Raw genomic sequence first — 17,575 nt, forward strand, 5'->3', positions numbered from 1 at the left:
GAAGTCCTCTGGCATGGACTGTCTCCAGTCCGTCACTCACTGTCCCCACCAGCCCCGCAGAACACTTTGCACACTCCCCCTCTCAGAACTCCGCTCTAACTGCTCATCTAGCGGTCTGTCTGCACCGCCGGGAGCCCCGACGGCCTGTTCTCCGTCTGACCCCGTGCCCAGCCCGCTGCCTGGGCATCGGTAATAAATAAGGACTCGTGGGGTAAGCAGATGCCTGAGCGAACAGGCGAAGAAACGTGTGAACACACAAAACCACCACGAGCTCTACCACCTTGTCACTCTGGAAAGCTCATCTCCAGTCTCCCCGAGAGAGGGTAAGGTTCTGTGACAGCATCTGCAGAACAATAAGCAAACACCGCCAGTGCCTCTGGGTTCCCCTGGTGAGTTTCAGAAGTGGGCAGGCGAGCACAGACCCTCCTCCAGCCCCCTCCCGGCCCCCAGCTCTGCTCCCGGCTGCCCCTCCCTCCGTCTCTGCTCTTTCCCCACTCACTCTCTGTCTCTCCCTCTGTCTCTCCCTCTGTCTCCCTCTGTCTCATCTCTCTCCCTCTGTCTCTCTTCAACTCTGTCTCTCTGTGTCTCTGTATCTCCCCCCGCTCTGTCTCCCTCTCTCTGTCTCTCTCTCTCTGTATCTCTCTGTATCTCTCTCTCCCTTTTCTCTGTCTCTGTCTCTCTCTGTATCTCTCTATCTCTCTCTGTATCTCTCTCCCCCTTTCTCTCTGTCTCTATCTCTCTCTGTCTCTCTGTACTCTCTTTGTCTCTCTCTCTGTCTCTCTCCCTTTCTCTCTCTCTCTGTCTCCCTCTCTTTGTCTCCCTCTGTCTCTCTCTCTGTATCTCTCTCTCTCCCTTTCTCTCTGTCTCTGTCTCTCTCTTTGTGTCTCTCTCCCTCTCTCTGTGTCTCTGTCTCTCTCTGTCTCTCTCTGTGTGTCTCTGTCTCTCTGTCTCTGTCTTTCTGTATCTCTCTCCCTTTCTCTCTGTCTCTGTCTCTCTGTATCTCTCTTTGTGTCTCCCTCTCTCTCTGTCTCTGTCTCTCTCTGTCTCCCTCTCTCTGTCTCTGTCTCTGTGTATCTCTCTGTCTCTCTGTCTCTCCCTCTCTCTCTGTCTCTCATGCATTTCCCTCCATTGCCCTCCCAGCCCCAGCCCCCTTCATCAAGGGCTCCCCAGGACTCTCAGATGCCTTAGGATGAGATCTCACGTCCACCCCAGCCCCCTGGCCCTGCCTCATTTGACTTTGGGCGTCTTCACTCTGTCATCAGCAAAGGGAGGCGGCTGGCAGAGGGCCCCAGGAGGGAACGGAGGGGAAGCGCTCCTCTCGGGCTGCTGTGGTGCGTGCTTAAGGGTCACGCTGACAGTATTAGTACCAGAGGTCTTTGTGCAAGGCAGTGACCCCCTCTGGGTGAGATACGTCCCCCGGGGATCACTTCTGCTCCTTCCTCTCAGATCAGTGGCCGCCCAGAGCCCGCTTCCCCCTGCCTCTCTCTAGCTTTGTGTCCCCTAGTGTGGCAGAATCTGTCACACTTTCCCAATTCTGTCACACAATTTCCCAAACCTGACCACCCTCAGAAACCATCTGAGGGGCTTTTCGTCGCCGTGACCACCTGGGATGATTCCAGGAGCTTCTGACTCCGTCGGTCTGGGGTGACCCTCCGAAACGGGTATTTACAGAACTGGACAGGTTGACTCTGCGTGGAGGACAGGCCTTTGAACTTCTGGTCCAGACTGAATGAATGCTCATGTGACTATGGATGAACGAGTGAGTCAGTAGCGACAGTAAATGAATACAGGGGACAGCTGAATGGATGGACTGCAGTCCACCCTGTGGAAAGGAGGGTTGGCATGTCCCCCAGGCCTGTGCTCTGGACTCCAGCACATGTACCCACATGCTCCACGCTTCCCAGGCCCAGAAGCTCAGCTGCTGCCCACCTCTCTGTTTTCTTGGTCTTCCCTGACCTCACCCCGTGCCCCCAGTTTCCCATTCGACCCCTTTCTGCCCCCTTTCCTCCCACGGCTCCCCTCAGCCTACTCAGCCCACCTCCCAGCATAACAGTTGCAACCTGGGGGTTCTTTCCTCATTCCAAGGCAGCCGTGTGAGAAAAAGCTTCAGACACAGTAGCTACACACACACACACACACATGGAAAGATTTATTTTTCATGAACCACAGTGACTAACAAGGTCAAAAAATAGCACAGACATTCCAAAGAAGGGGCGAGCGGATCAGCGGCTGCCTCCTCCACCGTCTGTCCAAGACCACTGATGGGGCCTCAGAGGAGCCCCTCCTCCCTTCTGGAAGCTTCCTCCAGCCTCGCCTGGATGCTCTGGGGACAGCCCTGGGCTGAGAACGTGAGTCTGTGAAGACCCTGGCTTGAGATGGAAGGAGTGAGCCGAGACCCTTCTGTCCAGCCCGCGCTCTGCCTCTGGAGCTGGCTCCATCCCAGCCAAGGTCAGCACATCCACTGACATCAGGCTGGCTTCTTCCTGCCCCCGCGGCTCCTGTCTTGTCCTTCATGTTCCGTGTCCTCTAAGAACAAAACCCGGAATACACAGGGCGCACCCTGGGTGCACAAAGCCCCACCAGCATGTCCATCCTCCGGCGGTGCGGCGGTCATGTCTGCCCCAGTGCCCGTTCCTAGCCCCCCAGCCCAGCAGGAGAAGCCACGGGGCTCCCATCCTGATGGGGAGGTCAGGAAAAACCCAGCCAGTGCTTTCCACCCCAGGCACCGCCCCCCACCCCCACCAGGAAGAGGGCCACAGACCCTGACAAAACAAAGGGTGATGAAGAAAATGCTTATAAATTCAAAACAGGTTGGCAGGCGTGGGAAAGGAGTCAAGGGAACCTCTGAAGCTCTCTCCCATCTCCCTCTTAGAACCAGGGACTGCGGCAGAGGGACCCAGGGTCCAGGACTTCTTTGAGCGTTGCACGCCAGCTGCCTTGAGGAGGGATTCCCTACAGGGAGCCTGGGTGCACACTCACACTTCTCTCTTAACGTGCGGACCAGCCGTCAGAGCCCCCCAAACCAGTGGGGGTGGACTCATTCTAAATTGCCTCCTATGTCCCTTCTTCCCTCAAGGATATTGTGTGAAGAGCAGAGATGTGCAGAGCAGGGGTGTTCATCCAAGTGACCTGGGCGCCCAGCTCTTCAGGTTTCACCCATCCTTGTCTACACACATGCACACACACAAAGCAGGTGTTCCCCACCCCCCCCCCCATCAAAGGGATCCTTGGCACCCACTCAGGCCAGCGCCCAAGAAGAATGTCCTGGGGATGTCGGATGGAGAGACAGGGAAAGGTCGGCCGATCGCAGGTCTGGAGGAGGTTGGAGAGATGAGGATTTGGGGAGGGGGCCCGAGCAGCCCTTAGACCAAACGCAGACGCCCCCTCTTTCTCCTTTTCCTTTCCCAACTCCCCGCTCATATCATGAAACCAAGGAGCCTATTGCTACACCAACCCCACTGCCTTCCAGTTCCTGCGGAAAAGAGAGGATGAAGGAAAGGGGCTAAGGACACGTGTAGAAAGCGTGTCTAGCTGGTGGGCTGCAAGAAGGGACGCCCCCTTCACGCATCGCTCAACCTCCAGGGCCTGAAACACCTGCGAACCAATCCAAGTTGGAGTGAAGCTCTGGAGCTCACAGCTGCAGAGCCAGGAGCTGCAACTTTGTGACACCCAGCCCATCTCAGCCAGGTCCATTCCCTCCCCTCCCCGGGGCCTCAGGGACAAAGAGCTTGAACCGGGCAGTGTCTGCGAGCTTCAGACGCCTTAACCCTTAGGGGCCCTTCAGAACAAGGAAGTAAAAAGAGAGAGAGACTGAGGGAGAAGGAGGATGAGCCATGGGGGAGGATGTGGGAGCCAAGAGGTAAGGATTCAGAGGAGAAATTGCACTTGGTGGGGGCGAGGAGGGGAACAGAAGGAGGAAAAGGGGGTAAAAACTAAAAGGAACCGGTAAGGGGAGCTGGAGATCCAGGAAAAGGGCTGGGGGGAAATGAACGTTGATGGAGCCTGGACGCACATCAGTTCAGTTCCTCCGTCTTATCCGCACGGAGAGACACTGAGGCTGGGAGCATTTCAGAGACATGCAAGGTCAGTCTCAAGGAGACTGAGCGGCGGAGTTCGGGGCTGCGGGCTTCCCTCTCTTACCCTCCAGACCCACAAACCTCTGAAGAAGCACTTCCCAGGGGGGAAGGAGGACAAGACCGATGCGGGGAGCAGGGAGAGGAGTCAAGTGCACCAGAGAAGGGGGCCCCCGCCCCCTCGCCAGCTCCCCGCCCTTCAGAGAGCAAGGGGCCCCGGGCGGGGGACCCCGGCCCTAGTCCACCAGGAGGGTCTCCTGGCTGTAGGGGATGGACTTCTCCGGCATCGGCTCCCCGCCCTTCCCCGCGCCGCCGGGCCCGGGGCCCTGGCTGTGCCCCGACGACGCCGAGGAGGAGGAGCTGGCTGACTTGTCCCCGCCGCCACCGCCCCGGCCGCCGCCGCCGCCGCCGCCGCCCGCGCGCCAGGCTCCTCCGCAGCCCCGTCGGCCCCAGCAGAGCACCGAGGCGCAGGCCTGGCGGAAGCGGGGGTCGAAGAAGGCGTAGAGGAAGGGGTTGAGGCAGCTGTTGACGTAGCTGACGCACGTGCAGTAGGGGAAGACGTTCATGAGGAAGAGGTCGAAGGCGCAGGGCCAGCGCAGCAGGCTGCCCAGCACGTAGAGGGTCTTGACCAGGTGGTAGGGCAGCCAGCAGAGCGCGAAGGTCAGCACCAGCACGGCGATGATGGCCAGCAGCCGCCGGCGCTTGCGCAGGCCCCGCGCGCGCTCCTTGCCGAAGTGGCCGGCCACCGTGCGGCCGATGCAGAAGTAGCAGGTCAGCATGACCGCGAAGGGCCCCGCGAAGCCCAGCGCGGTGGACGAGACGCCCAGGCCCACCTCCCAGGCCCACTCGGCGTCGGGGCCGGCCACCAGCGAGTAGTCCATGTAGCACTGCACCTTGGTGGCATTCTCCGCCTGCAGCACGGTGCTGGTGGCGCGGAAGACCAGCACGGGCAGGGCGAGCAGGCCGGCCAGCGCCCACAGGCCGGCCGTGGCCACGGCGCCGCCGACCCGCGGCCGCAGCCGGGCGTTGGCCACCGGCCTCACGATGGCCAGGTAGCGGTCCAGGCTGAGGCCGGTGAGGCAGAAGACGCTGGCGTACATGTTGACGAAGATGAGATAGCTGCTGAGCTTGCAGGCGAAGGCCCCGAAGGGCCAGTCGTAGTCCCGATAGGTGTAGGTGGCCCAGAGCGGCAGGGTCACCACGAAGGTGAGGTCAGCCACCGCCAGGCTGGCGATGAAGACGTCGGCCGCCCGCCGCCGGTCGCGGCCGCTACGGAAGATGGTCCAGAGCACCAGCCCGTTGCCCGCCGTGCCCAGGACAAAGACCACCATGTAGATGGCGGGGATGAGGGCGCCGGAGGACTGCCAGTCCTCGTACTCACACTCAGACTGGTTGTCCGCCCCATAGTATCCGTCGTACTCGCCACCTTCTTCCATGCTGGGGTGCACAGAGGTCAGCTGGGGGTCCCCCCGGGGGTACGGGGCTCAGCCAAGCACCCTGAGCTCTGGCTGGCAGCCTTGGGGAGGCAAGCAGGCAGGGCTGGAGGTGTCCAGCGGCGGCGGCGGCTCCCAGGACCCGGGAGGAGGAGGCCTGGCTCCTGCAGGCGTCCCTCCAGCGGCCCCAGCCTCTTCTCAGACACTTCCTCGCGCCCTCCTGAGCCTCTGTCTCCTCCTTGGCTGTTCCTCCCTCCTCCCACCTCCAGACCAGCCCCTCACTTGTGAGGCTTAGCATCCTGAAGTTACAGCCCACTTTTTTTTTTTTTTCTTTTCTTGTCACTGGGCAAGTGGACCAAATTGACCCCTGCCGTGCTGGGCAGGATGTTATCTGTGGTTTGCAGCCTGCTCTGCGCCTGACCCAGCCTCTGTCTCTCTCTGTCTCACTCTCTCTCTGGATTCCTCCGGGTTTTTGCAGAACCTCTCATCAGGCCTCTGCTCCCAACCCCCCCTCCCCCGTTCTCACCCCCTCCCAGCCCCTCTAAATGGGGCAAATTATGCAGGTTGAAAGGCAGCCTGAGCTGGAGCTGGGAGGGTAGGGGGCAGGAGGGTGTGAGATTTCGCAGGATGGTCCGAGCATCTGGCAGGCCCACCTGGCAGGCCAGTCTAGCCCCTCAGGTCCATCTTCCCCCGCTCCCCTCCTGCCCTCCCAGCCCCCACCCAGACCAGACTTCCCCTACCCTCCCCTGCCCATCATTCTCTTTAACACCTCAGCCTTGAGCCTCTCCAGGAGGGTGTTTGTGCTCCACAGACCCAGTGACAGAGAGATATCTGTAGGATCCATCAGCTGTGAGCGGACTACAGTTTTCAGAGAGCACGGGAAGCATCAGAGGATGCGGGGGCAGGGTCACAGCAGAAAGAAACCCTGTTTCTTAGGCTGAAGGATGTCTAATCCAGCCATCAGGTCTATGGGAAAACTGAGGCTGAACAAGGTAAAGGTCTTGCCCAAAGACACAGGATAAATTTTCCCTTGGTTTTGTCCCTTTGCTTTTCCTCTGCTCCTAGCATGAAGCAGTGCCTGGCGTGTAGTAGGTGGTCACTAAATGGTGGTTGAGTGAATGAGTAAGCGGATGGATGAAGGAAAAGGGGAGTCCATATATGGAAGAGTGGCTGTTTGAATTACTATGCAGTGAGAACACAGATACATTTTGGTCCTTGAGTTCTTCCTGCTCTGCATGGACCAGGAAGTTTCTATAAGACCTTGTGGGGATCAGGAAGTTAAAACTGAAGGAGGAGATGGAAAAAGAGACAGTCCATGCCATGGGCAGCATCCCATAGAAAATGACCTTGGCCTGTCCATTTGCCTCTCTAGGACCTCTGGGCAGGAAGGAGGGAGCCGTGAACAAGATAGGGTTAAAAATTGCCATCTACGTTGGGCAAGCGTGAGAGGGAGCAAAATCAGGAGAAGAGTCTTGGCCACATTCAAAGCACAAGGCTTACAAAGTTAGAATCCGTCATCTCAAGCAAGAGTTGGTCCGAAAATCTTCTCTAGAGGTCTTCAACGAGGGACCCTCAAACTCAAATACTCACAAGGGCCAGGCTAAAAATGTGTATGGGGAAAACAATAAGTTTGAGACAATAGGGAGGGGTAGAGACTGTGGCAAAACTCCATCACACAAGCGAACTTATTTACAGAAAAGAGACAGACTCGCAGACTTAAGAGAAGGAGCCCAAGGTTTCCAGGGGGGAAGAGTAGGGGCAAGAAATAGTTGGGGAGTTGGAGATTGACGTGCACATGCTGCTGTATCTTAAATGGATAACCAGGGATTTCCCTGGTGGTCCAGTGGTTAAGAATCCACTTTCCAAAGCAGGAGACTTAGGTTCAATCCCTGGCCAGGTAGCTGAGATCCCACAGGCCACAGGGCGCCTAAGCCCATGTGTTAGAACCACTGAATCTGCACGCTCTGGAGCCTGCGAGCCACAGCTAGAGAGAAACCCGTGTGTAGCAACTGAGATGCAGACAAATAAATAAAATTTTTTAAACTGGATAACCGGCAAAGACCTGCCGTAGAGCCCAGGGAACTCTGCTCAACGTTACGTGGCAGTCTGGGTAGGAGAGGAGTTTGGGGCAGAATGGATACATGTACATGGGTGACTGAGTCAGGTGGCTGAGCGCCTGAAACTGTCACAGCATCGTTAATCGGCTATACCGCAACGCCAAATGAAATGTGTCAACAAAACAAGAAAGGTGAGACAATGAAAAACGAGAATCCACTCTACCACTCCATCGAAAGGAGGCCTCTCCAACGCCCAGTGTCTGGTTACCACCCAGCAATGGGGAACCTAGCTTGACGTCTGTTTTTTTCAACCTAATTCCAGATTCTAAATGTAATGGGAAATTCTCATGTTTGTAAATTTGGGGGACTCCACTTATAAAAATGATTCGGCAGGATAACTAAAACATGTTCCCAGGCCCCACGCGGTGCCCTTCGAGTGGGAACTTACCGGGAATAGAAGGAAGCAGAAAAACAGGAAGGACAGGTCAGGAAGAAGAAACATAAAATGCAAAGACAGGGAAATGAAAACAGGCATGGTCAGAGCCTCGGGGTGCCGTGGGGAGAGGCAGGAAAGGAGAGAGAAGGAATAAGGCGATCTTGGACGGCCTTTCCCTAAAGGCAACGCGCCAAGGAGAGCCTGTTGGTCTTTCTCATGAAGCACTTACTTACCACGTGCTAGGCATTCCTTGAAGCATTTCCTATTTTATGTCTTCCTTATCTCTTTCAATTGGCAGAATCCCTCTCGAAAGTAGATACCTTTATTCATTTCAGTTTACAGATAAGGACCCTGAGGTACAGGGATGTGACGTGATTTGGCCAAGGTCAAATCAGATTTTGAACCAAGTCCATGAACTAAACCACTACATTCCCAGAGGAAGAACTCCAACTTTTTGTTTGTTTGTTTTTTAATCAAACACTTTCTGGCCACGCCAGGCAGCATGCAGGATCTTAGTTCCCCAATAGGGATCGAACCCATGTTCCCTGCACTGGGAGCACAGAGTCTTAACCACTGGCCCGGCAGGGAAGTCCCTCCAGCTCTTTATATTGAGGCAGCTGTCCTCTGTTGAGCATCATAAAAAGATAGGATGGTACCAGGGTATCCGAGATTGACTTCAAAACAACCTCTCTTTGGTGAAATTAAAAATAGATTGACAAATAGCTTCGAGATCGTCCCAACCCTTGATTGAACTGTGTATGAGACCCCTGCCAGGCAACAGACAGTGCATGTAAAACTGCCCTGCCACCTGCCTTCCCCACAGAGGATCCCCCTGGTCAGACGCCAGGTGGAAAGTTAGCAAGACCAGCCTCTGGAAGGGTTGCCATCTGCAACGTGGAGGTCCGGGCATCCAAGAGGATCCATCTGGAGCCTCCTTGATCTCACAAGACACAGAGTAGGAATTGCCTGGGGTCTGCTTGCTCCGGCACATTTGTCTAGCAAAGATGGTACAGGAGGACTTCCCTGGTGGCCCAGTGGTTAAGACCCCGAGCTGCCAACACAGGGGGTAGGGGTTTGATCCCCAGTCAGAGAACTAAGATCCTACATGCTGTGCGGCTCAGCCAAAAGATGAAAAAAGAAAAGGACAGGCACACCTCGTTTCACTGCGATATTTAAATAATCAACAAGGTCTTACCCTACAGCACAGGGGACTCTGCTCAGTGTTATGTGGCAGTCTGGATGGGAGGAGAGTCTGGGAGAGGAGGGATACATGTATATGTATGGCTGAGTTCCTTTGCTGTTTACCAACCAGGAAAAAAAGATAACAAAAAGATAATGGAGAGTAATAAATAAATAAAGTTACAGGGACTGAATGAGCAAAAACTAATAAGAAGAAAGCCATTTAAAAGAAGAAGAAGAATGTACAAGTGGCATAATGGCTGTCATCATAACCTGACTGCAAGCTTGGATGAAAATGGTTAACTTTCAGCCATGTTATTTGAAAAGACCCTGATGCTGGGAAAGCCTGAAGGCGGGAGGAGAAGGGGACGACAGAGGATGAGATGGTTGGATGGCATCACCGACTCAATGGACATGAGTTTGAGTGAACTCCAGGAGTTGGTGATGGACAGGGAGGCCTGGCGTGCTGCAGTCCATGGGGCCGCAAAGAGTGGAACACGACTGAGCGACTGAACAAAAGACTTCATCAATGATGACCTTGACCGGTCAAAAGGGACCTAAGGGCTCTGTAGGGACCAGTTCAGGTCAGGTCACAAGAGATGGCCCTGTTGTGAATAAAAATGACCACCCAGGACCTTCCAGGATAAAGGCCAAAATCAAGACTACCAGTGAATCCAGAGCTTCTCTGTTTCTCTCAGAAAGATGTGCTCTTTGCAGTTAGGAACACAAGAGGGGAGCGAGTGAGCTCGGAGTGTCCCCAAATCAGCCAGCTGTTCATGGCTGCTCCCACTTGAATCCCGAGGCAGACGGGAGCTTGAGACCCTGCAGGAGAGGATACTCATCCATATCTTTAATCCTCTGGCTTCCAGGCTCTCTGACTCAGAGAAACAGTTAATCTCACCAGAGGAACCAGACTCACTGAAATGGGAGGCACTAGGGAGCTAGGCCCGGGAGGGGGCTATCGACTGGGGCCAGAGGGGGTGGAATGCTGATAAGATCTGCCCCCCATTCCCCACCCCTGCCCCGGCCAAGAACCAGCTGGAACCAGATGGTCTGAGCGCCCCAAAGATGGCAGCCTGCACGGAGCAGCCAGCCCAACTCCTCTCCGAGGCTGACACCCAAGGCGCCTGGCCACCCAAGTGTAGAGGATGAACGCTGGGTCAACAGGACCAGTCACGGGAGAATGACCTTATGCGCACCGAGGGCTCAGAAGTCAGCCCTCTCCAGAACGAACTTATGGTCGCCACGGGGGAAGGAATAGTTAGGGAGTTTGGGATAACGTGTACACTCCACTGTGTTTAGAGGATAATCAACCAGACCTGCTGTACAGCACAGGGAACTCTGCTCCATGTCGTGTGGCAGCCTGGATGGGAGGAGAGTTTGGGGGAGAGTGGATATGCGTATATGCATGGACGAGCCCCTTCCCCATCCCCCTGAAACTATCATAACAGAGTTAATCACTTATACCTTAATACAAAATAAAAGGTTTTTTTTAATATAATAAAAAGTGCTTTAAGAAAAAAAAGAAAGAAAAAGAAGTCAGCCCTCCCCAGGCAGAGCGTGCCTGGGCAGAACCTGCTTTTCGTTTCTGTCCCCTTCAGCTTGGCACTGCTGTGTCTGCTGAGTTAGAGCCGAGGGAACATGTGCTCAGGGAAAGATGGGGCCGTCACCTCAGGGCGGCTCTGCTGAACTACCGAGGGGACCTTTTTGCTGAGTCGACCAGAAGCATCCACCCTGAGCCATCTGGCAGATCAGCAGTAAGGCCGGAGCCTTGGCCCGTGTCCCCCTGGGCTGGCCGGCCCTGGAGAGGCCAGGCGGGTTTCCCGGGGGCCTTCTCCCTCTCCTGGGTGATTTCTCCAGGGTATTGTGATGAGCCTGGCAGCCCGGCGCCCAGGACCTGCTGCGGGTTCCTTTGAGGAGCGCCCAGACCGCTGGGGGTGGGGGGTTTCTGAGTCAGGGAGTCTACTGCCCTCACCCTCCCCACCCTGGGTTGTGGTCCCAGGCCCAGAAAGCAGAGACTGGCTCGGCCCGGGCTGTGTGTGGCTGTGTGTGGCCGTGTGTGGCGTGTGTGGTTGTGTGTGGCCGTGTGTGGTTGTGTGTGATTGTGTGTGGCCGTGTGTGGTTGTGTGTGGCCGTGTGTGTCCCTGTGTGATTGTGTGTGGCCATGTGTGGCCATGTGTGGCTGTGTGTGATTGTGTGTGGCCATGTGTGATTATGTGTGGCTGTGTGTGTCCATGTGTGGCCGTGTGTGGCTGTGTGTGACTGTGTGTGGTTGTGTCTGGCTGTGTGTGGCTGTGTGTGGTTGTGTGTGGTTGTGTGTGGCCGTGTGTGGTTGTGTGTGGCCGTGTGTGGCCGTGTGTAGTTGTGTGTGGCCGTGTGTGTCCCTGTGTGATTGTGTGTGGCCATGTGTGGCTGTGTGTGATTGTGTGTGGCTGTGTGTGATTGTGTGTGTCCATGTGTGGCCATGTGTGGTTGTGTGTGGCTGTGTGTGACCGTGTGTGGTTGTGTGTGGCTGTGTGTGGTTGTGTGTGGTTGTGTGTGGCTGTGTGTGGTTGTGTGTGGTTGTGTGTGGTTGTGTGTGGCCGTGTGTGGTCGTGTGTGATTGTGTGTGGCCGTGTGTGTCCCTGTGTGGTTGTGTGTGGTTGTGTGTGATTGTGTGTGGCCGTGTGTGGTCGTGTGTGATTGTGTGTGGCCGTGTGTGTCCCTGTGTGGTTGTGTGTGGTTGTGTGTGATTGTGTGTGGCCGTGTGTGGTTGTGTGTGGCCGTGTGTGTTTGTGTGTGGCTGTGTGTGATTGTGTGTGGCCATGTGTGGTTGTGTGTGGCCATGTGTGTTTGTGTGTGGCTGTGTGTGATTGTGTGTGATTGTATATGGCCGTGTGTGTCCCTGTGTGGTTGTGTATGGCCGTGTGTGTTTGTGTGTGGCTGTGTGTGATTGTGTGTGGCCGTGTGTTGCCGTGTGTGGTTGTGTGTGGCCGTGTGTGTCCCTGTGTATTTGTGTGTGGCCGTGTGTGTTTGTGTGTGGCTGTGTGTGATTGTGTGTGGCCGTGTGTGGCCGTGTGTGGTTGTGTGTGGCCGTGTGTGTCCCTGTGTATTTGTGTGTATTTGTGTGTGGCCGTGTGTGTTTGTGTGTGGCTGTGTGTGAATGTGTGTGGCCATGTGTGGCCGTGTGTGGTCATGTGTGGTTTGGTGTGGTTGTGTGTGGCTGTGTGTGTCCCTGTGTGGTTGTGTGTGGCCGTGTGTGACCGTGTGTGGCTGTGTGTGGTTGTGTGTGATTGTGTGTAGTTGTGTGTGGCCGTGTGTGGCCGTGTACACTCGCCAGCGGGCAGGCTCACACGGGGCGGCTGTGAGCAGACAGGAGCTGGGTGTGCCTGGGGTACACATGTGTGTTGGGCTGAGGGCTCTGTGAGGACAGGAAGGGGCACCTCTCTCTGAGAGCTGGGACGAGGGCAAAGCGGAGCTTCGCCCGGCCCGGCCCCAGGCCAGGACCTCAGGGTGGACGCCTGCCTCCCTGCCCCGCAGGCTCTCGCTCCTCCCCACCGCCCGCAGCAGCCCCCTGGCACCACAGCTCTGCTTTGCACTCCAGCGTCGGGACCCACCCGGGGCCGGGGGCCCTTTGCCCCCTTCCCTCAGGCACCAGCTGCGCCCCTCACAGCTGGACATGGCCTCTGAGCAGCGGCGGGTGGGGCGGGGGAGCGGGCGGGGTGCCCGTCTCGGCTTATCTGACCACAGCAAATGGCCAGCTGCCTCTGGTCACTGAAGCAGACCCCCATCCTCAGGGGCCCTGTCTGCCCCCCTGGCCATTTGGTGTTCCTTCAAAGCCCCAGGCCGGATGCCGGGACTCTTGGATGTCCTGGGATCTCAGGATAGCAAATGCAGGAAAACCCACTGGCCTGGGGGCCGACAAACATGAGCCCCTTCATATTCTAAGATGATCAGTTTCATCTCGATCACAGATTCATTCACTCAATAAGCAAATACTTATTGAGCAGCTACTATAGTGTGAACAATTCAGACCAAACCCCCGATCCCCTGAACATACCTTCTAGAGGCAGGAAACAGGCAAAATAAATAAGCCGTCAGTAAATGCAACGAACTCAGCAAGTTATGGACGATAACAGAGGAAACACAAGGAAAGGGGCCGGTTTTTGACAAGGCAGACCACCGAAACCTGGGGCCCTCCTAGGAGTCACCAACGCTCGAGCCGAAACCTGAATGACTGGCTTGCTGTGTGCCCCTAGACAAGGCTCTTCCCCTCTCTGAGCCTCAGTTTCCCTGTCAGTCCATGAGGATGCTGAGCCAGTAGGAACTAGCTTTCTGCGACTCTGGGGATTGTGGCAGTGACTCCCAGAGGTGATTGGAGAAATGGATTTCCTGTTAAAAAAAAAAAGTCAAAAGACGGAAGCAAACTGACTCTCTGGGTGGAGAAGTCGGGGATGGGCAGTGTCGTCTTCCCTGTCATGGAACCAAACTCCATCTAATGGGCTGTTTGTTAGACTGTGAGTAAGAGGAATCTGGAAGCCTCTCCTTATCTCCACACCCGCCTCTCTCAGCTCCTTACCCATCACTACCCACTTGCCCCCATTACTAAGCACAGAACCCCACACTTGTTCAGTCACTAAGTCATGTCTGACTCTTTGTGACCCCATGGACTTCAGCACTCCAGGCTTCCCTGTCCTTCACTGTCTCCCTGAGTTTGCTCAAATTCATGTCCATTGAGCCGGTGATGCCATCCAACCATCTCAGCCTCTATCGCCCCCTTTTCTTCCTGCCCTCAGTCTTTCCCTAATTTCCTGAAAAGACCCAGCCTCAGGGTCTTTTCCAGTGAGTCAGCTCTTCGCATTAGGTGGCTAAAGTATTGGAAGTTCAGCTTCAGCCTCAGTCCTTCCAGTGAATATTCAGGACGGATTTCCTTTAGGACGGACTGGTTGGATCTTCTTGCAGTCCACCCTAGACTTAACGGATCACTAATAAATACGCAGGGATGATTGGGCTGCAGCCAGAAGGAGCACCATCTCTATACCTTCAGAGGCACTCAGGGCTTTCCTGAAGACCACCTGGATGGGGAGCAAGTTTCCCATTACTTCGAAGAGAAAAGACTCCTAAAAGGCACTGAAGCCTTTGATTCCCAAGCTGAGGTCAGGGGCCCTGCGAGGCCAGTAAAGGGGAAGAGGAAGTCTCCGGGCCCAGCATCAGCGTTTCATAAAACCCCACCGCCCCTGAAGGAGGTCACCCTCTCTGCCCGCTGGGCTTGGATTTCACACCTCGACGTGCTGGCTCTGGTGACTCCATGCCGCTCAGGATGCCCTGGTGAACAAAAGCTGGGAAGACGCATCCATCATTATTTAACAAATGGAGTGGGCTGGATAAACAGACTCCTCCAAAGTCAGCGAGGGGAGATGAGGAAAGCGGGCAGAGTGGCCTTTGCTGGCGAGGAGCTTGCAGCCGCTGACCTGCTGTGCACACTCGACTTTGCCCGGGAGTAAAGTGAGGAGCCCGGAGGAGGGAGAGGGAACGCCTCCAGGCGTCCCCATGGGCACCCCTGTCCCCTGCGCCCCTCGGCCTCCCCCTCCCATCCCTGTGAGGCTGGGAGGGGAGGGGCCCTCGAGCAGGAGAGAGCAGGGCGGGAAACAGCAGAGCCGGGAAAGAAGGCAGGAAGGGGCGGCCGGGCCGGACCTCCACTCACGCCCCGCGGCACCAGCCTGCAGGAGAGCTGCCCGGTGTTGCCAAAAATATTTACAGCGAGTCTAAACTAACAGAGGTGCTGGACGGGCGCTGACAATGGGAGGATGTGTGGCCCGGCCGTGCAGGGGAGAGACCAACGCAGAGACTCATGCCACTAACGAGGAAGTCAAGGCTTCCCCCACCCGGCCCACAGCCCGAGCTAGCCCTGCCCGTCCAGGCTGCCTGCAGTCCGTCCCCCCCTCCCAGGGCGGGAAGGCATCCCGGAGTCTCAGACCTGCTCAGCGTGCAGTAAGCCCGCCACCCTGCCCCAGTCCTGCAGTCTAAGCTGAGGGCTCACACCCTCCGTCTGTTACACAGAAGCCACACACTCCTCACACGAGGGAGCGCAATCCTCCTCATGTTGTACTTTATACCTGCAGCTCAACCTCATTCGCCCTGGCCACCTTTGGAGTGCCTGATAGCGACTGCGGTGAGTAGGTAATGTGCAGAAACTTTCTCCACGGCACCCCAGTCCACGGGCCGTCATTCAGCAGCTTCTTGAATACCTCTGCTGACCAGATACTCACTCCTGCCCTGGAAGGCCATTCCAGTCCCATCTGGAGCATCCCTGCTCCATCCACACGGTTCCTTCAATAGAGCAGAGTGGTTCAGAGCCCAGAGCTGCCGCTCACCAGTCGTGTCGCATTGGTGAGCCACCCTATCATTTCAAGCCTCAGTTTTCCCGTCTGTACAATGGGAGTCATTGTAGTATCTACCTTACAGGGCTGGTATGAGGTTCAGCAAGAGAGTAGTGATCAGGTACTTGGAGACAATGCCAGGGAGGCGGAAAGACGTGGGCAGAAGTACAGAGATAGGAAAGAAAGAGCAGCAAGTGTCCTGGGGCCAAAGACAGGACAAGGACAAGGCTGGGAAAGCCAGCCACCATGTGCTGCCATTACGGAGACATCGAGGAACCCCTGGGAGTCCAGTCCACCATGTGCTGCCATTATGGAGACATCGAGGAATCCCCTGGGAGTCCAGTCCACCATGTGCTGCCATTACGGAGACATCGAGGAATCCCCTGGGAGTCCAGTGGATAGGACTCTCAGTGCGCTCACTGCCAGGGGCCTGGGGTCAGTCCCTGCTCGGGGAACTAAGATCCCAAAAGTCAAGGGGCATGGCCAAATAAAGTAAAATAAAAAAGAGACGCTGAAGAGCTGGACCTGCAGCGTCCGGTGTGATACCCACTCGCCGCAGTCGCGGTCAAGCCCTTGAAGGGCGGCCAGGGTGAATGGGGATAAGTTGCAGGATAAAATACAATGTGAGAGGGACTTCCCTGTGGTCCAGTGGCTAAGGCTCTGCCCTTCCATTGCAGGGGACGCAGGAAACGTCCCAAATGCCAACTAGTGCTGCTGATGAATAAATAAAAACGCAATGCAAGATACCACATTAGGGGGCCTTCATCCTGATTGCACATCAACTGATGTTTCGGATACATTGAGGCAAATAAAGTATGCATTAAAACGAATTTAACTTGTTTCCTTCACTTTTTCAGTGTGACTACTGGAAAAAGTAAAAGTACACATGTCGTTCCTATTATATTCCCACGGGGTGGCGCTGAGCTAAAAGGATCAGATCCAAGCTTTAGAATGTTCACTCTGGGGACCTTCCGGGTGGTCCAGTGGTTAAGTCTTCACCCCAATGCAGGGGTCCTGGGTTCGATACCTGCTCGGGGAACTAAGATCCCACAAGCCACACAGCACAGCCAAAAATAATCACAAATGAATAAAAATACATAATTTTAAAAAGATGAAGGCATCTTTGACGGGTGTTGGAATAGAGATGCTTGTTAGGAAACAGAGCCTACAGAGAGGACTCAGGGATTTTCTGGCCACAGGTAGATTCGAGAGGGAAGCGACTTCTCTTCTCCTTAAGCTCCACATAAATATAACCACTAGTAGTAAGTAAAACTTATCACACCAAAGCTATTAGGTAAAGTTTGTCGGGCACTGAAACAAACGTGTAAATGCTCTTCCCCATGTAATTTCACAAAGTTTTTAAAAATTCATTAAAAAAGAAAGAATGTGTGCTGAAGAATTGCTGCTTTTGAGACGTGATGCTGGAAAAGACTCTTGAGAATCCCTTAGACAGCGGGAAGATCCAACCAGTCAATCCAAAAGGAAATCAACCCTGAATATTCACTGCAAGGACTGATGCTGAAGCTGAAACTCCAGTACCTTGGCCACTTGATGCGAAGAGCTGACTCTTGGCAAAGACCCTGATGCTGGGAAAGATTGAAGGCAGGAGGAGAAGGGGACGATAGAGGGTGAGATGGTTGGATGGCATCACTGACTCAATGGTCATGAGTTTGAGTAAGCTCCAGGAGTTGGTGATGGACAGGGAGTCCTGGCATGCTGCAGGCCATGGGGCAGCAAAGAGCCAGACACGACTGGGCGACTGAACTGCACTGCACTGATAGAGTCTGTGAAGTTCTGCTTTTTGGAACAATCTATAAAGTCATATTGTTTTTTCCTTGTTCTTTTTTAATGAAATTTTCTTAGTTTCTCGAGCCAGGATAGGTAGCTGATCTGCCTGCCCAGGGCTTCGGGAGCGGCCAGTGGGATAGTCAGCTGCTGGGTGTGAGCACAGATGGGTCCTGGACGCCACAGGGCTCCGCTGATGACTTTCCCATCAGCTCCAGGGGCACCACGGGTATCCAAGGGCTTCGATCTTTGC

The 17,575-nt window shown here is 55.3% G+C and overlaps 1 protein-coding gene across 1 annotated transcript; it reads right to left on the minus strand.

The window, feature by feature from the left end:
- Positions 1 to 2,134: 2,134 nt before the first annotated feature.
- On the minus strand, positions 2,135 to 5,776 carry APLNR (apelin receptor). The gene has a single exon (XM_019975655.2). It carries the CDS (start codon positions 5,507 to 5,509, stop codon positions 4,310 to 4,312), a length of 1,200 nt encoding a protein of 399 aa, XP_019831214.2. The 5' UTR covers positions 5,510 to 5,776; the 3' UTR covers positions 2,135 to 4,309.
- Between the last annotated feature and the right edge of the window lie 11,799 nt (positions 5,777 to 17,575).

Source organism: Bos indicus, chromosome 15, assembly GCF_029378745.1.
Source record: "Bos indicus isolate NIAB-ARS_2022 breed Sahiwal x Tharparkar chromosome 15, NIAB-ARS_B.indTharparkar_mat_pri_1.0, whole genome shotgun sequence".
Taxonomy (NCBI): Eukaryota; Metazoa; Chordata; class Mammalia; order Artiodactyla; family Bovidae; genus Bos; species Bos indicus.

Bases quoted from the DNA above. Each gene is read 5' to 3' on its own strand.
- APLNR (XM_019975655.2), bottom strand. From the start codon at position 5,509: ATGGAAGAAGGTGGCGAGTACGACGGATACTATGGGGCGGACAACCAG.